The 25,953-nt window shown below is 33.0% G+C and overlaps 3 protein-coding genes across 4 annotated transcripts in view; 1 reads left to right on the top strand and 2 right to left on the bottom strand.

Annotated features, from left to right (window-relative positions):
* Positions 1–17,720, bottom strand: part of LOC143202814 (ATP-binding cassette sub-family C member 4) — a 25,719-nt gene extending 7,999 nt beyond the window's left edge. Inside the window, exons 1-6 of one of the 2 annotated variants that reach the window (XM_076414630.1) lie at positions 16,984–17,720; positions 7,239–7,472; positions 4,815–5,248; positions 4,253–4,409; positions 1,210–2,406; positions 166–502 (exon numbers count right to left, since the gene is read on the bottom strand). In XM_076414630.1, the coding sequence (XP_076270745.1) occupies positions 166–502; positions 1,210–2,406; positions 4,253–4,409; positions 4,815–5,248; positions 7,239–7,267 (2,154 nt within the window). In that variant the 5' untranslated portion in view covers positions 7,268–7,472; positions 16,984–17,720. Of the gene's footprint in view, positions 1–165; positions 503–1,209; positions 2,407–4,252; positions 4,410–4,814; positions 5,249–7,238; positions 7,473–9,970; positions 10,099–16,983 lie in introns of those variants that run through there. The other variant, XM_076414629.1, reaches the window with a different exon arrangement.
* On the top strand, positions 12,002–23,750 carry LOC143202815 (uncharacterized). Its single transcript, XM_076414631.1, has 11 exons — positions 12,002–12,371; positions 13,333–13,556; positions 15,674–15,842; positions 17,860–18,029; positions 18,085–18,226; positions 19,763–20,040; positions 21,399–21,646; positions 22,255–22,518; positions 22,589–22,857; positions 22,903–23,127; positions 23,227–23,750. The coding sequence occupies exons 1-11, from the start codon at positions 12,017–12,019 to the stop codon at positions 23,589–23,591; spliced, it is 2,709 nt and encodes a 902-aa protein (XP_076270746.1). The 5' UTR covers positions 12,002–12,016; the 3' UTR covers positions 23,592–23,750.
* ApepP (Aminopeptidase P) lies at positions 23,743–25,953 on the bottom strand. The gene is made up of 2 exons (XM_076414639.1): positions 25,452–25,953; positions 23,743–25,387 (listed from the first exon to the last, which is right to left on the bottom strand). The coding sequence occupies exons 1-2, from the start codon at positions 25,762–25,764 to the stop codon at positions 23,856–23,858; spliced, it is 1,845 nt and encodes a 614-aa protein (XP_076270754.1). The 5' UTR covers positions 25,765–25,953; the 3' UTR covers positions 23,743–23,855.

The raw sequence follows: 25,953 nt of genomic DNA, 5'->3' as shown, positions 1-25,953 counted from the left end.
ACTTTTTTATAATTATTTCATTATAAACTGTACTGCATATACTGTAGTTATGATTTTACCTTTAGTATTAGTACTGTATTAAGAATATTTGCTAATATTAAAGGTTTAACTCTATATGAACTTATTATTATGTAAACTTAACAAAACCTACCAAACTAAACATACCTCAATAAATTCATACAAAACCAATGGATATTCTTCATCAACGACGGTCAAATCTTTTGAGAATCTATTTAAGATATTTCCCAAGTAATTGGTCTCGAAAAAAGCCATTTTTGCCATTAACACTGACGATAACATCTTGGAGTGTATTTTCATCGATGACTTTCTAGTAAAGTTAAAGAATCCTGTAGCAGTTATAACAGCTACAAGAGCAGTCAATAAAATTAACAGAGAAAAGGTCATCGGGATAGAGAGTTGATTCTTAGATACTGGAGATGATGTTAAAACGACGCTTGCATTTAGACTGATTGGTTGAATGAGTTTCCTTTCTTGTGTAGCCCTAAAAATAATTAACGATATGATATTAAAATGCAAGTATTAATAAATTGTTTAATACTTATTTTAATATATTATGTTTGTTATTATAAAATATGTTTTATTTAAAAATATATGTTTTGCAATTAAGTTCTTTCAAAAGAGGCAGAAGCAGTAAGGATTATCCTTCATATTGCACCTTTTTCAATAGGTTGACAAAAATATTTCTGCTTTTTTAACAAATGACTTTAGAGCAGTTTATTAGAATACTAAAATATATTGAAATAGATTGGTATATTTCATCTTACGAGATAGCAACGGAATTAAATCTCAACCATAAAACAATTTTGAACCATTATTATTAACAAACTGGCAAAAACCAAAAGCAGCTTCAAACTAATATTATAATAGTGTAGATAATAGAGTTACTACAATAAGTTTTACTACAAAATCTGAATAGATCCAATTTAACAACAACCAATTTGGCTTAAGATCAAAGAGATTGATTTATCAGTCGCTCGTAAAGCTTAGTTAGACTTGGAAGTTGGAAAGAACAACTAATGGACAAAGTGCAGGAAATCAAAAGATTGAAGCAAACCAAAACACAAAAAGTTGCAGCAAATGTATGTGGGAAATATAATTGATACAAAAAATCAAAGAATTGATATGTCCTTATAATTAGATAGTTATCAAGCCAATATTATATTTAAAATTATATTTTATGTTACTTACCAGTTACTTATCATTCTATCTGTGTAACTTTTTAACATTTGACCAAAAGAGAATAAAATAATTATTAAAAAAAAAGTAAGATTTCCTCCATAGGAAATATACTTTTTATAATATTTGACATGGACTTGCCCAGCGTTATTTTTCTCTGAATATACGTTTCCTTTCTTTTTTTGAACGCTCTTAATTAATGGCGATTCTTCCCCAACGTTTCCGTTCTTTAAAACATTTGTTTTTATCAGTTCTTTTGGTTCTGTTTGCAAATGAAATCCATTTTCGTCTATTTCTACCATATGGTTCGTTCCTAGGTCATCTATAAAAACGACTTTATCGACATAATGTTGGAACTTGGCCGTGCTGCTGGTTAAAATACAAATCTTGTCTTGCAAAAATGTTTTGATACCGTTCTGCAATATCTGGACTTGAACCTTTGAGTCCAGCGACGATAAAGGATCATCCAAGAGATAAATATCCACATCTCTGTACATAGCTCGCGCTAAATGTATTCTGGCTCTTTGTCCTCGACTTAAATTCAGGCCCCTTTCTTCAATCACGGTTAAATCGTGAAAGGGGAGTCGCCCGAGGTCGTCTCGAAGAGCACACGCAGTAAGGACTTTCTGATATCTGAAAGAATGGTAGGGTTCACCAAAAAGAATGTTTTGTTTGATGGTAGCTGGAAAAACCCATGGTTCTTGAGGTGCGTAAGATACCGCACCAATACAGGTAACTTTACCGGCTTGTGATGGACTACTTCCCATGATGATATTCAGCAATGTAGTTTTCCCACAACCATTCGAGCCACACAAGAGTGTAATCCCAGGCTCCAATATTTCTATTTTTTCTCGTAATATCTGCTTGTTTAAAATTATATTTTCAACATGAATCATTGGATGTTTGTTTTCCGTATTGGATGATTTTGTTGTCACTACTTCATCTGCCAGTAATAAGTCATTAATCCGCTTCGAAGAAGCACGCACTTCAGACATCTGTGATATTCCTCTCGGTATAATAACAGTAAAAGCTTGACGTAGTTTCTGAAATGCGCTTAAAATGAAATAAATATCTCCCGCTGCTATAATATTACCGATCCAAAGTTGGGTAACAAATAGGAGATAGAATGCTACTTTGGACGTCAATGCTCCAAAAAGAAGCAGGATTATCTTGATCAGGAAGAGTTTAGTAATCGCTGTTAATTCCTTCCTAAAATATGAATACAAAAATGTAAATATAAATTCATAATCAGTGATGGTGTATTTTTAATATTTATAATCCCTAGTACATAGAACAAAAATCATGAACATAAAAATATTACATATTAAACGATTTAAACTAATACCAAGAGATGGCGAGACATAGCAGTTCTGTTCTTAGTTTTTACTTTTTAATTTCCTTTATTTTCTCACCAATTAACATAAGCGTTTACTAAAAACTATTTTTGAAATAGTTTCTATAATTCAAATAAAAAATAGTGCTAAAAGTCGCGTTACCATTCCTGTGAAGATACTTGCAATTAAACTGATTTTTAGGTAGCCAAATTTTTTTCTGACACACGCGTGAAATGGCTTTCTCGACATTTAAAACTATTTCGGCTGGAGTTCCACAAGGTAGCGTCTTAGGACCTCTCCTATATCTGCTCTACACTGCTGACATTTCAACAACAAAAGAAAGACTACTTGGAACCTTTGCTGATGACACAATTATTATGGCGAACGACATATCTCTGCCTAGGGCAGTAGAAAAAGTACAAGTGGCAGTCAATAAAATCTACAAATGGACGAAAGATTGGAACATTCAATTTAATAGCTCCAAATCGGTCCATGTTAATTTTGAATTGCGGCGAAATAATAAAAACTTAATTATATCACTCAATGGATACCCGATTCCTCAAGCAGAATCAGCTAAATACCTCGGAATCCATCTTGACGGTAGATTAAATTGGAAAAATCATGTTAGACAAAAATAAAAACACATTAGAACCGAAATAAAACAACTATACTGATGACTTTCAACTTGATCTAAAATCAAAGAGGTTGATTTATAAGACAATTATAAAGCCAATTTGGACCTATGGGGTGCAAATATGGGGTTGCACCAAAAAACTCAAACCAACTAGTCATCCAACGCTGTCAAAACAAGGTTCTTCGATTGATTACCAATGCTTATCGCTACGTAACCAACGAAGAACTGCAAGATGACCTGGAAATCAAATGGATTTGCGAAGTTATCCACGATTTCGCCTTGAAACACGAAATAAGATTACTAAGTCATACTAACGTGGAAGCAATACAACTGCTGGAAAGCGCGCAGGATGTCAGAAGATTGAAGCGAACCAAACCATACGGACTTATATAAAGTGTATACCTTTAGTGTAAACTTTAGCTATAAGTTATTTTATTTTTATAATGAGGAATACATACTAATGTATTTTCTCGCACTTGTCTTGCTTGTGAATTAATCCAAGTACAAAAGAATTGTAGTAATAAATTAATTTATAGTTAAGTACTTGAATATAATAACATTATAAAAATACAAATAATACAGACCCAGCGTTGTTATGTAAGAGGATAATGTTGCATGTTGTAAGAGATAATAACGTTTCTAAATATCTTCTTGAAATCAAACAACAAATCCAAGAGTAATACCTGTATAAACTGAACAACTCAACAACACTAAACGAGGGACTGTTATTTTATGCAAAGAAATGTCACTTTAACAGTTAAGTTATGTTGTAAAACAATTGCTCACGCTGACACTTTCGCATTTTCACTGAATTTCAGAAATTGAATTTTCGCCCTGTTTTAACTGTATTTAATAATTTATTTAAATATGTAATCGGCCAATATAGCAACAGTTAAACAGTTCAAATTCATCGATAACTTGAGATATTTGATGACGATGATATTCCGAGTTTGTTGTTATGAACTTTTTATACGAAATATATATTTTTTAATCTGTAGAAATTAAGTGGTGCGTCTAACATTCTCTTGAGATGTATACGCTATGATACAATTGGTAATACATAGTCGAAAAATAATAGTTTTGTCACCTTCTACACAATTCGATTTTTTCTCCGAACACTTTCTCCAAAGTATACATCTTAATTAACATTATTGCAGAGAATGCTTCCTTGGTTAACTGAAATCTCTCGTCTGCACTTTTACCAATTTGACTTCGATATACTGAGGCTTTTTTACCAACCATAACTAAAACAATATAACATACATATCTATAATAAAAATAAACATTAATGGTTGTAAAATAAATATATAAAAGATGAAATAAATCAAAGGAATAACAATTGATGCAATAATAAAAAATAAAGGAACATATCATGAAAAGAATAAAACGAAAGCTGAAAATTTTTAAATGTTATGCTGTTCATATTTTTTGCCTGTCACAATCTCAAAAGCATGTCATTAACTCTCTAATTAAATTACAAGCACAATAAAACAACAGAAAGCAGAAAAAACTTCTGAATCTTTGGGTTTTTCCGTTGACTTTTATTCACTAACGTCAAAATAAGTCAATCAATAAATAACATTCGTTGACATCATCACGATAAAAACACCAAAATTCCAAATAAACAATACAATTAAGAGCAATTTTACCTTGCAAGGGTAATATTCCGATAAAAGTCCCGCATCCAACTATTGCAGATACACTTCCTATTTTTTCATATACACAATAACCAACTATGAACGCTTGTGCTATTCCAATCCAAAAATCATTAAATAAACGAACCACCTCCTGCAAAATGCCGACATCTTTTTGAATTAGAGTTGTAATTTTTCCTGAGGTCACCTTCATTAGAGAATCTGGCTTCAACTTCAACAGTTTTCGATATATTAACGAACAAAATGCTGCTCTTATTTTAATGCTCAATCCATAAACTAAGAGTAAATAATTATGCAAATATAAACAGTTCAGTATGTTTAATCCGACGATGATGAAGACGTATGTGTAAGCTTCGTTCTTGGTGATATGATGTTGTATGGGGTCAAAAAAAGAGACCAGCTTTCCAATATACATAGGTATTGTTATTCTGAAAAGAAATATAGCATATGTTAAACTGTTTTTGTAAGTATAGATATCAATATGATGATTTAATCAAAAAATATTTGACAATCAGTCAATTTAGCAGTTGGAAACTATTATAAAACACTGAGACCTATAGAATTTGTCCAATCTTAATAGATTTGATGTCAGAATGGAATAACATTAACATTGAAAAAATTACTCAATACTGGAAATATATGAAATAATGGTTACGAACTAATAAACTATTAGTGAACTGATAGCATAATGCTCAGTGTAAAACTAAGCAAAACTAACGAAACCGAACAATAATCTAGATAACATTTTCTAGATCATTTAATTACTTGAGGAAGAAACAAAATGCGCCACTAAAGGAAAAATCGCCTTTGAAACTTCAAGAACAGAAACAAGAAATGGGATTAAACGGTTTTTCAATTATTTATTTATTTATTCTTGCTTTCAATGATTTAAAAAATAAAACACTCAACTAATAACAGGTGGGCCAAAAGTCTAGCTACCATTTTGATTGCCCGCCATCTTCGTTACATGACGTTTAGCTCAGTTTCGCTTTAACCATTATATTGCGTAGACGTTCAAATTTTATTGTGGATAAATATACGCCACAAGAATGAACAGAAATAGTGACAATATTTATTGAAAATATTCGTTCCATTATTGTCACTCAAATATCCCAATCGTCCAGTGCCTCACAAAACCACAATTTATCATTTACATGCGAATCTTTGATAGTACGACGCGACAGCAGACAGGCCTCGTTCTGGAAGACAACGGCCGTCTCGTAACGCTGAAAATGTGGCTCTGGTGCTCGATACTGTTCCAGATTCTTCAGAAACACCAATTCGAAGACGTGATTGCCAGTTACACATTTCTGCACGCAGTTTAAGGCGTATTTTGAAAATGTTCCCTTACAAAATTAAATTAGTCCAAAAACTGCTTCCGAGAGATCCTGATCAACGAGTTGAGTACAGTAATGCAATCCTAAGGCTTTTGAAATTGAAGATTTTTAGTCCAAATTGATAATGGGCGATGAAGCAAATAGTGGCCACGTCAATAAACAGAACAGTCGGTTTTGGGAGCACTGAATCCTCAATGAATTTATGAAACATCATTCCATCTACTAAAAACAACTGTATCGCGTGTTATTCATGCTGGAAACATCATTGATCTCTATTTTTTTGAAAATGACCAAGGTGTTACAGATACTGTTACTGCTCAACGGTACAAAGACATACTTCGAAATATTCTTGTACCTGAAATGGAAGAGCAAGGACTCAGGAGGTTCAACAATTAACAACGTTTTTCTAGGAAGACTAATTTCGCGAAGTGGCGATTTAGCATGGCCAGCCAGATCTCCGGATTTAACAGCGCCAGACATTTTCTTATGAGATCTTTTAAAATCACAAGTTTATGCGAATAAGCTCCAAACGATTCAACATCTTAAAGACAATATTCGTCACGAAATTGAAGAAGTTCAGCCTCAGATGTTCCAGGATGTTATAAAAATGCCTTTAAAAGAGCCGAACGCTGCATAGCGAATCGCGGAATCATTTGACCGATATCATTTTACCAAATAAACTTTTTATGAAAACCAAAAATAGTTATCGTTTCTTTGAGCAAAGTTCTAAGCAATCAATATGGAAGCGGGACTTTTGCCTCACATGGTATGTATGTATGAAGCTGTTTCTGTTTCTATTTCAGCGATTTTACACTTTATAGATCCCATATCCCTATTACTTTGATTAAAGATTTTTAAGAAAACGACTACAAGTCAGAGTGAGGCGAATCTGGGTTATAAGCTGGATATTGGACATTGACCTACTTTATTTCCCTAAAAATTTATGGTTTGTAAGCTATGCTAACAAGTTAGTTAAATCAGATTTTTTAACAATTTTCTATTCGAACTTTTATTTCAGCCAAAATATTACTACGACTATAATGACCAAACATTTAGCGTTAACTAATTCTAAATCACTTACATTGAAATTGTCCTAGCGATCAACTGCATGATACCAATACAGAAATATTGCACACCATACCATTTCCATAATACTCTGTATAGGCACAGATTCTCATTGGATATTATATCGTTTTTTATATGTTTTTCTAATTCATCGACTAAATTCTGAGATTGCAAATCGCTGGGTACTTGATACAAGTCATCTTCCTCCAAAGGCTTCTTGTATATTTTTATAAACGACTTCAAGGTATAACTAAAACAATATTTGTAATTTCAGTCAAGTATAAACCATCATAATTTTGATATCTAATAGTTATATATTACATAATACAGTTATTTTATGCTTGTATGTATTTTAATTCAGTTTATGAACACTCAAAAGTGCATTTCCAACATTCATTACCTCTGTTATTTAATTTGAAACCTGCTGCCGAAGCCTGCCAAACTCAAAATCATATGGTGAATGTGCTCCGTCATATCCTAAATGTTGGTTTCGGTTTCAACGATTTCAAAGTGATGATTTTTATGTCAATGAATAGTCTAGAGAACCTATAAAGTCCGAGACAATGAATTGCAAGACTTATTGGACGAAAACTCAGTTCACGCTCCCAAAGAACTTTCAGACAGCTGCTCAACTGCTAGATCAATCAACCATTAGTAAACATTTACATAATGGGGAAATGATCTCAAAATTGACAGAAAATTCATTACTTTCTAGGCAAAAACAACAGTTTTCTGTGAAGTATTGTGTCTGACGATAAAAAAAATGGATCTATTACGACAATCTCAAAACCAGAGATATTTATGGCTATAAAGTCTAGCTGTGAATATTATGGTATCAGTAAGATGTAGTGTATTACGCATTGCTATAACCGAATTAAACTGTTACTACAGATGCTTCTAGACGGCAATTGAGCAAATTAAATGACGTATTGTTGAAGAAAGATCATCAATAGTGAAACAGGAACAAGATCATCCTCTTCCATAAAAACGCTCCATCACACATTACTATAGTTGGCAAGAATATACTGTTGCAGCTTGAATGGTAAGTTCTGTACACCCAACATATTCACCAAGCATAACACTTTCTGATTACCACTTGGTTAAATCGATGCAAGATGGCTTCGCTGATATGCAATTTTGAAATGCCGAAGAAGTACTAAAATGATTCGCTGGAAAAGATGGAAAGATGGAAAAGTTATAGAAAATCGTTGAAAATATTTTGATTAATATGTAACAGGTGGAACAAAAGTCCCCCTACCATTTTGATTGTGCGTCAGCTTGGTTAGGTGAAGTTTAGCTCAGTTTCGCTTTAACCATTGTATTGTACAGACGTTCAAATTTTATTGTGGATAATTATACGCCACAAGATACGCCAACGAGTAGAAATAGTGACAGTATTTATTGAAAATAATCGTTCCATTATGGCCACTCAGCGGAAATTGCGTCAAAAATATCCTAATCGCCCAGTGCCTCACAAAACCACAATTTATCGTTTATATACGAATTTTCGACAGTATGATACGACTGCAGACAGGTCTCGTTCTGGAAGACAACGGATGTCTCATAACGCTGAAAATGTGCGATAGTGCTACAGAGTTCCCAGAAACATCAATTCGGAGACGTGGTTCTCATTTACACATTTCGGCACACAATTTAAGGCGAATTTTCAAAACTGATTTGAAAATGTACAAAAATTCAATTAGTCCAAAAATTGCTAACGAGAGATCCTGATCAACGAGTTGAGTACAGTAATGCGATCCTAAAGCTGTCTGGTGAAATTGAAGATTTTTTGTCCAAACTGATAATGAGCGATGAGGCCTATTTTCTTCTCAGTGGCCACGTCAATAAACAGAACAGTCGGTTTTGGGGAATACAAAATCCTCAATTAATTCATGAAACATCATTGCTTCCACTAAAAACACTTGTATGGTGTGGAATTCATGCTGGAAACATCATTGGTCCCTATTTAATTGAAAATGACCGAGTTATTGCAGTTACTGTTACTGCTAAACGGTACCAAGACATGTTTCCAAATTTTCTTGTACCTGACATGGAAGAACAAGGATTAGAGGACATGTGGTTTCAGCTGAAGCCACAGCACATACACCTCGTTCAATAATTCAATTATTGAATGGCTTTTTCCACGAAGACTAATTTCGCGAAGTGGCGATTTAGCATGACCTGCCAGATCTCCAGATTTCACAGCACCAGACTTTTTCTTTTGGGGTTTTTTAAAATCAGAAGTTTACGGGGAAAGTCCCGAACGATTCAACAGTTTAAAGACAATATTCGTCACGAAATTGAAGAAATTCAGCCTCAGATGTTGCAGGATGTCATGAAAACTGCCTTAAAAAGAGCCGAAAGTTGCATAACGATTCGCGGTCACCATTTAGCCGATATAATTTTTCAATCATGAGAAAAAAAATGTAAAGACCAAATAAACTTGTTATGAAAACTAAACTTACTTATGTTTTCTTTGAGCAAAATTGTAGGCAATCATAACGGTAGCGTGACCACGTTGTATTATACAAATTTTTCTCAATAAATGTCTTTTTAAAACGAAATACACCCAATAACTCTTGATTATTTTTTCAATACCAAGGCCGGCTATACAAGACAAGCTTAACTATGTAATGCATTTAATGCCCGATTTTTTAATAAAAAAAGTATTAAGGCATGAATATTAGAAATAATACATAAAATTTGTTAATAAGCAGTATTCGCATTAACGCGAATAAATAGACTTACAAAAACGTTATTTTAGAGAACCAAGACGCCTGATCTCTGGGATGCGATCTGGATCGCTCTGCGTCTAGTTCGTGACTGCTGCCGTTCATTTCACAAAGCCCGTGTAACAATATTATACGGTTGTCGTGTACTGAACATATTTAACTATGAACAGTCATTTAAATTGATAATACTAATCAGAGTAAATAGTACAAAATGGAAACGTTTGTTGTGCTCTTTTCGGGATTCTTTTGTTTACATCTTACAAGTTATCTGATGTTGTACATTATGACATAGATAAACTGTGACAATGGACTTTTATATTTTGGTATTGTGCTAAATTACAATATTTGTTTTTTACTTTGTAAGAAAATATTAAGATTTTTTAAACAAACAGAACCACAAAGAAATCTACATCAACCACACAAAATGTTTTCAAATATAATTTATTTTAACATTATTGTACATCCAAAACTTACAGTCAATTATATCGCTACAATAGTTTATAGGTTATAACTTCTTTCACTATTGTTTTCAAGAATTTTACATACGTTTGAAAACCGGACGACTGTGACAGGCTTATTTGTTTACTTGTTCGAACTTAACAGACAGTATTGTGTCTTTTTTTAACTAGAATAAAATGAGAACGAAAATATTGTCTGATTCTAAAACGAATTTATAAATTGCGGCTGGCAATACATAAAAAATTTTGATGACGTATGTTCACAGCAACTTTGTCACAACACATATATACACTTAGAGATATTAATCAGTTCGTTCTTGATGGTGAAAAGAATTATGAATTAGATGGAAATGATGGACTTACTAAATCGTATACCTGGTTGTGTATAATACTGACATATAGGAATTCTATTGTTTTTGATTCTTGATTAATTCTCGATACTTCTTTTATTTCTTGACGTTCTGCTGCTTCTGATCGTATGGTTCTATTCTTCAGTATTTCTTTCTTGTCAATTCTTGTAATTATTTAGTAATTCTGATATGATTCTGACAATGAACGGGGCTTCTTGATCGATATGGACAATTTTCGTGGACGAATTCACGATATTTTTTATTGGGGATGGCCGTAGTATATCGACTTTTTATCGTCAGCCACAATAGGCTACCTAAAATTCTTCTATATTGCTTGGTAAGTAAAACAATGACAATAGTGAAATGGTTCGAAATGGCAGTTTCAGATAATTCGTATTGACTTTATTGAAACCATTTTCCCTCCTTTTATATATATATATATATATATATATATATATATATATATATATATATATATATATATATCCCATCGCATGTCTAGAAACAATTGATTCAGAATTGTTAAACTAGATGGGAGTTTTTTCTTTCGGGTTTGAGTTGAGTTTACGTCCAATAACTCTTGTTATTCATTGTTTTTGAGCTTTTTTGATTCTCCATACCGTTCTTTGCCAGTGGCATAAAAATCATAACTTTTAGGTTGTAAGCACAACTGATAATTGGGACATGTTGGAGTAGCTTCACCATATTTTTATAAAAGTGATTGATGAGTTTCGTCAGCAGATTTCTTGAATTCAAACAACAAAAGTATGGCATAAATAGAATTTTGAGCATTTCATGAATGAGGCTAATCATAAATTGTGTTCATTGAGTAACTCAACAATATCAATTGGGCAACTGTTATTTGATGCAAATTTTCACCCATAAATCTGTTCTGAAGGTGAAAATTGCGATGATATGAAATTTGCTGACGAATATACAAGGTGTTTAAGGCAATAATTTATTATAATACTCTATGATAAAAAATAATCAGAATTTCAAAGATATCGAAAACATAAACATGATAAAATAGTTAATACCATCAATTTTTTGTATCCCAATATGTTTTGATCATGGTAATATAATAATATTCGATAATAACAATGTAAGTAAAAGCTTAATCCGAGCATAAAAACTGGATAATCCTCAACAAAGAGGTTCACTTAATTTTGACAAAAATATACTAAAAAACCAGAACTACCAAACTTACCGACAGCGTCACAAAAAGTGACAAGCGTCAAAACCCGCAACGCATAAATGGATACTAAAACGATAGCTACGTTAAATCCTTCAAGCACAAAGTTCGGTACGAACAAAAGAAGAACCTCCAAGACCAGCAGATCTTCGAAAAGCGTCGATGAAACCTTGTCGACATCACTGGAATTTGAACCAGTCGATATCCGACCCATGCCGGAAACGGTGAACTATAGAGAAACACTGACGGATAATTTTTTCGATGCCTTGTTAGAAGGAATTGTGATCTGTCGTAAATATATAAAGCCGGTAAAACGTTTGAGTATCGATTTTAGTTCTGATTCCGTCGCGTCTAAATCGCAAGGAAGACGTTCTCGATTAAGTACAGTCGAAGAGGTTGATACATTTACACAATCAAGTAAGCTCACCCATGTAATATTCATGTATTATTACAAAATAATAGTATATTACACCACAAGGACCGAAAGTTGAATTTTCGGCCCTGCTCGTCATGATTTTATCTATTACATTAACCATCTTGAAAAATATCGTTCCAAAATGCTGCTATATGAATATACAATATATTGTTACTTACAAGCAAACTACCAAAAAAATCAGAAAATTATATATATTACATAAACATCTATGTAATCCTAAATTGAGTACATTTTTGTGAAGATCGCGGCTAGGACAACAAAGCCAGAACGTTAAAAATCAGTCGAAGCCGGCTTGGTGGCGCAGTGGTAAAGGCGATGGGACGGTCCTCCCACTGTTGCGATAGCCGCGGGTTCGAATCCTGCTGGGGCATGGTCGTAAATTTATGTTTGTGATTGATTAAAATTTGTGAATATTCTAGGCAAGAGTGTAAAATCCGACAAGGAAAATGATCCCAGTCACGCTAGTAACCATGCTGGGTAAGACCACCGGATGTCGTCTGGGATGATTTCTAAAATTGGTCACTCGCCAGTCGGTAGGCTTAATGTTGAGGACCGTGGTTCGGCGCTCACGTTAAACTTTAGGCCCAGTCCAGATAAACCCATAGTTGGTCAAAGGAAACTTTAAAATATATCAGTCGAATGAAACTAGCAGAACCAAATATAGTAACTAAAAGTACACGACTGAAACAGTCGATAGTAAATAGTAACAAAATCAGTCGGACAGAAAATAGCGACGACAGTAAAAAGTAGTCAATTACTGAACAGTTACTCATACAGTACTCCTTTTCAGTCGATAGTCCCCAACACTAGATATAATTATTAATTCAGCTATATGTCCACTTTTAACATACTATGACATTATTTTACCAACATAGACTATCCAACGAGATATTAATAATTGTTTTATAGATTAATATGCTTTTAAATATGACTTTTCTATAGGTGAGGAACCACAAAGATTATCACAATCTTCCAAAAAATCCGCACAGTTTGAAGATGAAAAAGGACTACCAGACGAAGCGGAGAGTATTCATGATTGCTCTTCTGACTGCTTCTGTTATTGGAGACTAGATTTTTCTAATGGGAATTACTACCAGGGACAATTATACGAACGTCTGATGAGTGGCAAAGGTGAATTCCACTGGGATGATGGAACTATTTACGAGGTATCTGTTAATAAAGTTTATTTGCGTTCAGTATTAGGTTTGTATTTAAATATAAAGAATTTTTTAATTTCATTCATGTAGTCTTTGTATCAACGTGTCAAGAGGAAAGTCCTCGGCCTACCATAATAAAACAAAGTTTTTTGGCCAAATGAGTATTTTATTCGACATAATTTCCTTCAGGGTGAATGCACTGATTATAGCGACCCCGCAACTTTTCGATACCATTTTTGTAGTACGATTTGTCCTTCAAAATAGGATTCGTCGATCACCTCTTCATTCGACGAAAATTTCCTCGAAGGGAGCATTCTTTTGAGATCTGAGAACAGGAAATAGTCGCTAGGGGTCAGATCTGGAGAATACGGTGTATAAGGAAGCAATTCGAAGCTCAATTCATGGATTTTTGACACGGTACATTGTCTTGGTAAAGCGGTACTATCTTTTTCTTCAAATACGGCCGTGTTTCGGCGATTTCGTCCTTCAAACGGTCCAATAACGCTATGTAATAGTCGCTATTGATGGTCCTCCCTTTTTCAAGGTAGTCAATGAAAATTATTCCATGCGCATCCCAAAATACAGACGCCATAAATGTGCCAGTCGACTGTTGCGTTTTCCCACGCTTTGGAGCGGGTTCATCGTGTGCAGTCCACTCGGATGACTATCGATTGGACTTCGAAGTGAAATGATGGAGCCATATTTCATCCATTGTTAAATATCGACGCAAAAACTCGGGTTTATTACGCTTGATCATCTTCAAACACTGCTCCGAATCATTAATTCGTCGTTGTTTTTGGCTAGAAGTGAGCTCGCGCGGCACCCACTTTGCACAGGGCTTTCTCATACTCAAATATTCGTGAATTATATGATGTACACGTTCAGTTGATATCATTAAAGTGTCTTCTATTTCATTCAATCTCAATTTCCGGTCATTCAAAATCATTTTGTCGATTTTTTAAATGTTTTTGTCGGTAATAACCTCTTTTGGGCATCCACTGCGTTCACCGTCTTTGGTGCTCATTTCACCACGTCTAAACTCAGCATACCAATCCTTGATGGTTGATTTTACTGGGGCAGTGTCCGGCAACTCGGCATCAAGTCAAGTTTTTGCTTCAACTGTATTTTTTCCTTTCAAAAAGTAATATTTACCAACACGCCAAATTCCTTTTTATCCATTTTTTTCACAATAACAAAAGTTGCTTCACTCACTATACTATAATTCACAAATGATGATATATGATATATTGTACTGTTACATAAAAAGGTAATAGCTAGCAAATCAGTAGTCATGCTAACAGTGTCTGATCAACATTTTTTCTTTTGCAGTAAAATGTGTTACGGCAATCCTAATATAGTTAACAATGTAGTGTTAGAAAAATTTGTATATCGATAGACAATGTTTCAAATACAATGACATTTTGGCAGGCGATATTCGCAGAATTTCGTTTTAAAAATGCTGATTTAACTTGGTACACCATAGAGAACCATATTTACACATAATAAAATTTAAATTATATTCGAAGCTTGCTGCTTCAATACTCTGATATAATGATTGAATATTGATGATATAATAATTGAATAATTATTGATTATAATAAGTAGCCCTTGCGTAATTTTGACGTAATGCTCGTGTCTGTTTTCATTATCTATTTTTAATTACCCCAGTTTGATTAAAAATAACCTATTCTCCTTTGAAAGCTATATTTTGTTTAGAGGCCAATAACCAAAATTACTTATTTATTACCATCTCACTGGAAATTACACGTAAAACATGTTTGATGTTTGATTACATCGAAAATTACTAATAAAATGTTATAATAATAACAATCATTTCAGTCAGCTTTCTCATAGAATGTATTTATCAATGCTTGAAGTAGTATTTGTGGGGCTATTTATCAGCAATCCTTTATTATTAAGTACCAGAGGTAATATATTTATTCATTAATCACTAGCTAACTAAACTTTTCTAAACCTTTACTTTACCCAACTATTATAATCATATTATAACTTCCAATTATAATAAAAAGTTATTCAAAAGCATTCAAAATTATAACAAGTTATTAATTAATCATAGGAAAGAATTTGTGGATATTTTAAATAAATTATAGATCGATATTTTATAGGGCGATTTTAAAGATGGTTATCCACATGGAAAAGGTAGGATAACACTTCCAGACCTCAGTACGTATGAAGGCGATTTCTGTATGGGATTCTTCCATGGTTACGGTACGCTGAATGTGAAGCTAAGCCCTATTTTCTACAAAGGAGAATGGAGAATTGGAGAAATTCACGGTAAATAATGGATTAACAACGAAGGGCGAACAAAACTTAGGCAATATTTAAATTTATCCCGCGTTGACAACCCCAAAAAAAAAAACGTTTTTGTCTACTGGCAGTTTACGACTTATAATTTTTAATTTATTAATTACTAGCGACCCAACCCGGCTTCGCACGGGTGCAATGCTGATACTAAATTAAATACACTACAGAAAAAATATGAACGTTGTATATAAAAACATAGCGGCCCGCTCCGACTTTGCACGGGCATAAAATATATATGCCTATGTCAGTCAATGAAAACATGATTAAAATCGATCCAGTATTTTTGGTTCATTCATTACTGCCCTTGGCCTGTACGCATTAAATTTGGAGTAAAACAATTCCTCTTCCCCTATACTTACTATGAAGATTTCCTGCTATCTTTGGAATATCTAAATTCATACAATTTTTATTACATTACACATTTTTAAACGCAAATTTTAAATTTGTAATATCTCCGAAAATATTTGTTTAATTTACATGCTGTAAGGAACCATATTGATCTATATTAATTGCACACTGTATTTAAGGTACTTAATTCGATAAGGATTAATGCCGTATTGCTTAAAATAGCTTCGTAAATAAGCCATTTTCTCACGTAAAAAGTAAACAATAAATATAGTTAATGTGGGTTATCCCTAAAAGATAAACATCGCGGACTTTTTATAGACCTTTTTATGGTGTACAATACTGTAGTACATTAATTTGATCTAACTCGTAGGGTTAGGCAGCGTTTTTGCTAATTGCTAAATAAGCCTAAAAAAATAGGTTAATTTACGACATCACGTTAGAAACCTCTAAAATTAGCAATGTTGCCTTAGTATATTATGCATGTATTATACATATAAACCTTCCTCTTGAATCACTCTATCTATTGAAAAAAACCGCATCAAAATCCGTTGCGTAGTTTTAAAGATTTAAGCGCACATAGGGATATAGGGACAGAAAAGGCGACTTTGTTTTATACTATGTAGTGACATCTTACATTAGATATGGTTGGTACAATCTTAATTTATAAATAAACTTATTACTAGGGGACTAATTCTTCAGTATGTCTTTAAATAAAAAAAATAAAATAAAAAAAAATAAAAAAAAAACTTTAAGTTAAACTTACACAATAAACAAGTTCGTGTGGTTTAGTTCGCTTCAATCTTCTGATATCCTGCGTGTTGTCCAGTAGCTGTATTGCTTCTACGTAGCTGTGATTTAGCAATCTTATTTCATGATTTAAGGCGAAATATTGGATCACTTCGTATATCAATTTGGTTCGAGGTCATCGTGCAGCTTTTCGTTGGTTATGTAGCAATGAGCATTGGTAATTAATCGTAGAACTTTGTTTTAGGCGTGTTAGATTGCTAGTTGAATTGATACACCATAGGTCCAAATTGTCTTTATAATGATGGTCAATCTCTTTGATTTTAAGTCCAGTTGAGAGTACCTTCCCATTAACCAGTACAGTTGCTTGACTTTAAGTCTAATCTGCTCTGCTTTTTGTCCAACATGTTATTTCCAATTTAACCTATCATCTAAATGTATTCTGAGGTATTTGGCTGATTCTGCTTGAGGATTTGGGCATACCTCAAGTGATGTAATTAGTCATCACTTTCTTTTGCTTTTGTTTTGTCAGTTTTTGTCATTTCGCCACATCGCAAAATTAACATGGACAGATTTGGAGTCATTAAGCTGTATTTTCCAGTCTCTAGTTCATTTGTAGATATTGTTGACCGCTTTATGTACTTTTTCTACGGTTTTAGACAGAGATACATCTTTTGCCATGATAACTGTGTCGTCGGCAAATGTTCCAAATACTATTTCTTTCGTGTTCAGTCCCAAAACACTACCCTGTGGAACCTGTAAAAATAATAAGAATAACTATAAGAATTTTTCAAAAATAATTAGCCACAGTTCATAACTTTGATCATCTGTAAAAATGTAACTGAAAAATTAAGGAAAACTGCATTAACATAACATATAATATAATTCTGATAAGGTAAGGGCTGGATGACGTACGGCCAGAACGATTGGTACGAAGGCGAGTTCCAAAGAAACATGAGACATGGCCTGGGGTATAGAGCTTACAACGACGGCACCAGATACGAAGGTAATTTCTCCAATAACAGCATTAATGGGGAAGGAAACATGCTGTGGAATAACAACGATGTAATATTGCAAATTAGGCTAATTTAATGCCTGAATATTAACAAAATATTTGTAGTATTATATTGGGGAATGGAGCAACGGATACCAAAATGGTTACGGTGAATACGTATGGAATATAATATCCCATAAGTGTCTGGCCTTCGCCAATTATAACTGGTACAAAGGAAACTGGATTCAGGGAATGAGATGCGGAGCTGGTAAGTAGTTTTAATATAAATTTTAATTATTAGTAAATTATAGTTATTTGATCAATACAGGTACCTGCTACTTGTTTTTATATCAGATTGATAAACATATTTCTCGTTTGATTAAATAAAAGCACAACTAAGATACCTTTATATCTCGAACGTAAGCTATCTTTATACGAACCGTTGTCTTTCAAACGCGCTTCTTGTATCAAAACGTCAGACGACAGTAAAAAAACCTATACATCCATGCCTATATAAGTTTCGATTGGCTAGAACTGCACATGCGCACTTGATCTAATCTAACTTGAGAGTTTTCACAACTACGCGTCCTTAACTTAGGTTAAATGTGTATTTACATTTTGTTAAGGTAATGTAATTATTTCCTAGGCAAAATTAGCGGCAGATAATGTGAAAATAAGTGTATAAGTTATAATATTATTTTATTTTAAACTCTTGATGAGTAAAAACTTGACTTGATGCCGAGTTTCCGGACACTGCCCCAGGAAAATCAACCATCAGCGAATGGTATGCTAAGTTTAAACGTAATAAAATGTGTACCGAAGACGATGAAAGCAGTGGACGCCCAAAAGAGGTTGTTACCGACGAAAACATTTAAAAAATCCACAAAATGATTTTAAATGACCGTAAATTGAAATTGGATGAAATAGAAGACATTCTAAAGATATCAACTGAATGTGTACATCGTATAATTCACGAGTATTTGGGTATGAGAAAGCTCCGGGCAAAGCTCAGGTTCAAATTGGATGAAACATGACAGTCATCCGAATGGACTGCACACGATGAACCCACTCCAAAGAGTGGGAAAACGCAACAGTCGACTGGCAAGGTTATGGCGTCTGTATTTTGGGATGCGCATGAAATAATTTTCATTGACTACCTTGAAAAAGGGAGGACCATCAACAGCGACTATTACATAGTATTATTGGACCGTTTGAGGGCGAAATCGCCGAAAAATGGCCGCATTTGAAGAAAAAGAAAGTGCTGGTTCACCAAGACAATACACCGTGTCTCAAGTCACTAAAAACGATGACAAAAATCCTTAAATTGGGCTTCGAATTGCTTTCTTATCCACCGTATTCTCCAGATCTGGCCTCCAGCGACTATTTCCTGTTCTCAGATCTCAAAAGAATGCTCACTGGGAAAAAATTTTCGTCGAATGAAGAGGTGATCGCCCAAACTGAAGCCTATTTTGAAACAAAGGACAAATCGCAGTATAAAAATGATATCGAAAAGTTTGAGGGTCGCTATAATCAATGTATCACCCCTGAAGGGAATTGTGTTTAAAGAAAACTAATTTTGCCAAAAAAATGTGTTTTACTATGTTCAGCCGGAGACTTTTCAATTGATACTTTTATTGCTATTGAACACTGGCTAAAATAGTGCTCACATGACTTCGTGCTTCCTTCAATTCTTGTTCGATTAATAAGTCGGTCAATAAAATCTATTGGACAATGAAAAGTTCCTGGTTTTGTTGTTAGGCAATGCGAGAAATATTATAAAATATTAACTATTCCTAAAACATAGGTATAATGAGTTTTGGGTACGAGAGTGGAGCTCGACTAGCTGGTACTTGGGAATATAACAAGAAGCACGGCGCCGGTTTGGTGTTTTGCGGAAACGGTATCACGGTAGAACGAAATCCGCTCTTCCTGAACGACAAACCCTGCACATTCATAAAGCCTACTGCCGACGCTCTTCCAGGACTTAACAGTACGATTAAAAGTGATATAAACACGCCGAGCAGCTTCAGCAACAACCCATCCCAAATCTATAAAGATATATCCAAGCAAATACAAAGCAAAGTAAGTCGGTAAATGATATATTATATACATAGCTGTGTTATTGTATTCTATTTTATTGTCTTATATTGTTGTATCATCCAATCCAATCATCTAGTGCAATTGGAAACTAATGCAGTTATTCATTTCTACATTTTAGAATTGCTAATTTCTATATAATAAAAAGCTTACATAATATACTTAAGAAAAATTCTTTAAACCTATTTTCACTTTATTAAATAAAAATACTCTTTAAACGATATTTATTAAGTCGTTTCGCAAAATTCAAATGCTAAAGATAGTAGAAATTAATAAAATAGCGAAAATAATACAAAGAAACTTTGAATTTGTCATTTCATCATTCAAAATCCTCAACATTTATTTAGAGTACAGTATTTTCTATGTATATCCTATAAAACAGCCAATGTACATCATCAGAATGTATGATGTCAGCAGATCACAATGTTGCCGCATTAACTTAGAACGTTGGTTTACTACGTTTGTCGGGTTGTAACATCTAATTATAATATCACTAAAGTTTTGAAAAATTTTGTACACATTTGACAACAGAGTCGACCGATACCAACACAAATCGAATTTTATAGACTGTTTCAGTTACTTGTTCCGAAGCATCACACAGCATTCTGTCTATTTTTAACTAGTGTAAAATGAGAAGGAAAAAACCACTACAAGTATAAAACAACATTTTACAATTTTACAAATCGCACTTATCAGTATATTAGACATCATCTATGGCGTACATCGGTTGTTTTATTGGAACGACTATATATTATCAGTATAAACACTAATTTATGGTTTATTTTTAAATCAAAATCAATGCCACATATATTCCTTCCAATAAAACTGCCAATGCACGTCATCAAAATTTAAAATGAAACGTTGCCGCACCAAATTTAAGTTTTCGATTCTTTTTACTCTGAAAACAAAATACTCCTGTAAATATAATAATGGAACAAAAATAACTTTATAGAATATAATTTACCTGAACATTATAAACGTATAATGCATATTTATTGGAGGACTTAAACTACAGTTAATTAAATAGCCACAATAGTTTGTAGGTTAGATTTGTTTTATTGATATATATCAATAAAACAAATCTAACCTACAAACTATTGTCATATGGTTACATTTTATTGGATATGGATTTGGTTACATGTTAGGAGGCATCAGACTTCGTTCTGTCTCTTGTTAACTGGAGTAATGCTAATTAGTAAAATGAGAAATAAAAATGCTTGTAGTTTAAAAGGGATTTTGCGTTTTTATAAACTAAATTTGGTAACACGTTCGACGATGTTGATAACGTTCATTGCCTGTTTTATTGGAATTACTATATGTATATTGTATAATTCTTCCTCCAGGATAATTTATCTACTCTAAATAGAACTTCATTGATGGACATAACAAAAAGTTCCAGTACCATAAAAACTTCCCAATACCTCAAACTACTACAGACCAATAGCGGAAATAATCCACCGCTGAAAATTCCACTTCATAACATTGTCGAAGATCTCGATTTGTCTTTCTTCATAGACAACGTCTTGAGAAATACGGTATATCCGAAATCAAGTGACGTTAGTCAGCTGGAATTACAAAACCTGATGAGTTGGTGAGCATTACATTTTCTAAAACTCAATATAGTTGTAAAACCGGCGATATTATATTTGCTAATTTATTATGTTATCAGTTATGAAAATGCAATTAACATCGAATATTATTAATGTGTTATTCGGCGCACAAGTATCTGTTAATCCAAGTTATGGTATCTGAAAATAATCAATAACAAATGTTATCAGCACAACTATGTTATCAAATAAAAATTAGTATTGAGTTTATTTCTGTGAAAGTGCGCTTTCATTTCACCTTGTTTTAAGTTATGTTACGTTTAAATAATAAATATTGCTTAGATACACATTTCTTTTTGCATAAAAAATATGACAATTGATATAGCCATTAATTTTATTATATAATGATTCATATCGAGAACATATAATACTTAAAATGATTGTGCTTATCTGAAATAAATATTATACCAAATAATAATTAGTTAATACTCACTAAGTTTTTAATCCATAACTTACATAATCCAAATTTAATAAAAACACTGAAATAAAAAAACACTAAAATGTAATGTTCTTATAAATTTAATGAAAATGTATAGTTGGAAATAGAAATAATTACCACTTAATTATCTTAACATATATATTTCTTGAATAGCAAACATGCTTCGGGTAAACACCTGGGAGTATCAATGTCCTATATTAACTATTTGTCTTCAAATCAAGACATCTGTGCCAATTACGTAGAATCTAAGCTAATGCCAACAGTTGATTTGAATCCCCAAGAGTTACGAAACCTCATAATAATGTATCTGCCTCAGTTAAGAGATATATACAGAAAATATGCTTCTTTAGGAGCGATAGATGAGAAAATATCCTTTGAACCAGTCCTTGTCAGATTTTTTCTATGGCAACTATACAGGTAATACCAAAATAATATTCATTACGAAATTACACTCATCGTTACTATAAAACTGATTATTGGATTTTAGGGATATAGGGGTGACGAACAAAGAGGGTCTATCTATCGTAGAGGTTGATGAAGTATTGGCCAAAAACCCAAACAGTTGCCTGGAGAGTACCCACAATCCGTGGGAACCTATTTTCTTTTGGCAGTTTCTACAGTCGATAGTCAATATTTGTTTTTTATTATTCAATGTAAATATGGCGATTGGTTTTTTAACTCCAGATCGATTATTATACAAGATATTCAAGCAATTTTTGGATCACACGCTTCTACCTCAAGCAGGAACTATACAAGGTAATAAGACAATGCATAAAATTATTATATAGCTTAATATTCTAGGAAACAGTTTAACACACTTGAAGCATCTTGTGCCTGTTAATTGCGTTTATGAATTATATAAAGAAATAGGAGAGCCACATACAGTCGATACATTTTTACGTAACGTTTGTCTAGAAAAAAGAACCAAGGTGCCTTGCTACAAAATAATTAACAATGAGAAGAATCGGTATACAACACAAACCGGTACCAACATAGTTGGTTTAAATAACAGACTACACTTTTCAAGTAAGTTTAATGCATCTAAAAATAGCAACCAGTTGCAACATCTTACGATAAATTTCTTATAAATAATGAATATCTACAAAGATCACACATATATTTTAGAAGTAACCGAAGAAAAAGTTATAATTGAACCCAACAGCGACCAAACGCAAACAAATACCTTATATACTTTCAGTAATTTAGGAAGAAAGTGTATCCTAAAAGCAATATCCAAAATTTGTCCACAAATTGTAACCGAAAACCGGCGGTACACGACAAGATATCAATTATCTTTCCTAGAATTTTACGAGATTCTTCTGTTATTAACGTACGAGAAAGTAGAACAAGCAAGATTAGATAAATGCAAGGAAGCCACTAAACTAAGTGCTGGTCTGATAGATGTGAGAAGTACCAGAGACCCTTCGAAAATGTCCCAAAACGATAAAAGTAACATTAAACTGAGAAAGAAACAAAAAATAAAAGCTTAAGTGTTTGAGATTGTTCTTTTGTTTTATTTAAAATATGAATTATTTTAGTTATCTATGGTTTCATTTAGTCTTTGATCGAGGTTACTTATTGTCATAGTATTTTAAAAATCACAGTAAAAGACAGGAATCTAAATTATTAATAAAAAAGATCTATATTTATATATTTGTTTTATTAAAAACATAAATTTCAATTGTATTGATTATTAAGTTTGAAAATGATTAGTTATTTTTGTATACATTCTTATAAACATTAATTTTATATAATTAAATAGGCTGAGTTTCTCTCCACAACCATTCCTTGACGTCTAGCAAGTTATCTTTTTCCAAAATGGGTCCAACAATATCTCTGCATTTCTGATGGTAATTATTCAATTGTTTCTTTTCTACGTCAGTCAACATATCCGTTTTTATTAAATTCAAACTTTTTGGTACTAAAGTGATCGTTTCAAATGTGAGAAAACCTCTGTTGTTGAAATTGTTTGGAGGATTAGCCTGTACGATTTGGACAATATCTTCAATGCGAATACCAAATTTACCGTCTTCATAATAGCCTGGCTCATTGGAAACAAACATATTTGTTTGTAGTCCTGGATCAGATTTGCTTGTTCTCCAGGTAATTTCTATTGGGCCCTCATGAACATTTAAATAATGTCCAATGCCATGACCTGTGCCATGAGCATAATCTAGACCAATGTTCCATAAATATTCCCTTGCAAATGAATCCAAATAATTCCCTTTTAATTTTGATGGAAAAATGCGTGATGCTAATTGCAGTTGTCCCTTTAAAACTCTAGTATAGCAATCTTTTTCGTAATCAGTTGGAGTACCAAAATGAAAAGTTCTTGTAACATCAGTGGTTCCATCTCTGTATTGTGCACCTGAGTCACACAGATATAAAGTGTTTGTTGTTATAGGAACATCTGTTGTTGCATCCGGCTGATAATGAATGATAGCTCCATGAGGGCCAACTGAGCTGATTGTATCAAAGCTATCCCCCATAAAATCCTTTTGTAATTTTCTAAATTCATGAAGTTTATTGGCTCCACTAATTTCTGTGATAGTACCACTTGCAACATTCTTATCCAGCCATGAAAAGTAACAACACAAAGCTACGGCATCTTTTATATGTGCATTTCTCATTCCCTTTACTTCAACTTCATTTTTAATGGCTTTCATTAATTCCACTGGAGTATCATTCAACAAAAGATGTTTCTTTGGAATAATGCTTGTGAGAGCATAACTAGAAGTTTCACTAAACCACACAAATCCTTCAAGACCTAAACAAATCTCACCTAGTGCTTCTTCAATTCTACTGTAAGGCTCTATCTTAAACACATCTCCAGCTTCAGACTTAAGATGTTCTTTAACTTCATCTGTTCCTTGCCTTGGATCAACAAACAAAGTAAATGAACCACTAGAGGATATAATGACATACGCAAAGAAAACTGGATTATATTCAATATCAGAACCTCTTAAGTTCAAAAACCAGGCAATTTGATCTAAAGCAGTTAATACTAAGAAGTCTGCTTTAGCATCTTTCATAGCAGCAACTACATCATCTAATTTACTTTTAACAGTTTTTCCAGAAAATTCAATTGGTAATGGCTTTACAGGGTTTAAAGCTCTTTTTGGTCGATCATTCCATAACAGCTCCACCAAATTTTGTTTAACAGGAACCAGTTTATGACCAACAATTTCTAACTCTTTTTGCAATGGAACAAAAGACTGTGTAGTAATAAGTTTAGGATCCACACCAACTTGAGAGCCAGATGGTAAATTTTTTACTAACCACTGTCCTACATAACAATCAAGTTTTAAAGAAAAGTTTATTATATCTTTATTATAACATCTACATTATACCTTGTTTTAAAGTACTTGGGTCTCCTTCTTTCATTAATGTCCAATTTGAATCCATTTGTTCTGTAGCTTGCAAATAATAACGCCCATCTGTCCACATTAGAGCTTCTTGATTAGTTACTATAGCAGTCCCAGCTGATCCATTAAATCCTGAGATAAAACCTCTGAATTTATCACATTCTGCTAGGTATTCACTATTGTGAGCATCAACTGAAGGAATTATATAGGCTTGGATTGGTTCACTAACATATTTAACGTTTTGCATAGAAAGTCTAAGTTGTTTCAATATATTCGTTGTTGATTTTGACACTGCCATTATACTTCAAATAGTATAATATAATAAGAACCAAATTTAAATCACACCTGAATCAAATATAACACCTGAAATTTAAAATGAACTCTTATATATCCTAGATAAGATTTAATCTAATCAGAATAACAATACATCATAATAATAATTAAGGTTAATGACATGTTGTCTCTTCTTTTCTTAAAATCATGGAGC

The sequence above is a fragment of the Rhynchophorus ferrugineus genome, unplaced genomic scaffold (assembly GCF_030347505.1).
Source record: "Rhynchophorus ferrugineus isolate W39M unplaced genomic scaffold, kcgeb_rfMv2 rfM9, whole genome shotgun sequence".
Lineage (NCBI taxonomy): Eukaryota > Metazoa > Arthropoda > Insecta > Coleoptera > Curculionidae > Rhynchophorus > Rhynchophorus ferrugineus.
This window is presented reverse-complemented; position numbering and strand designations above follow the sequence as displayed.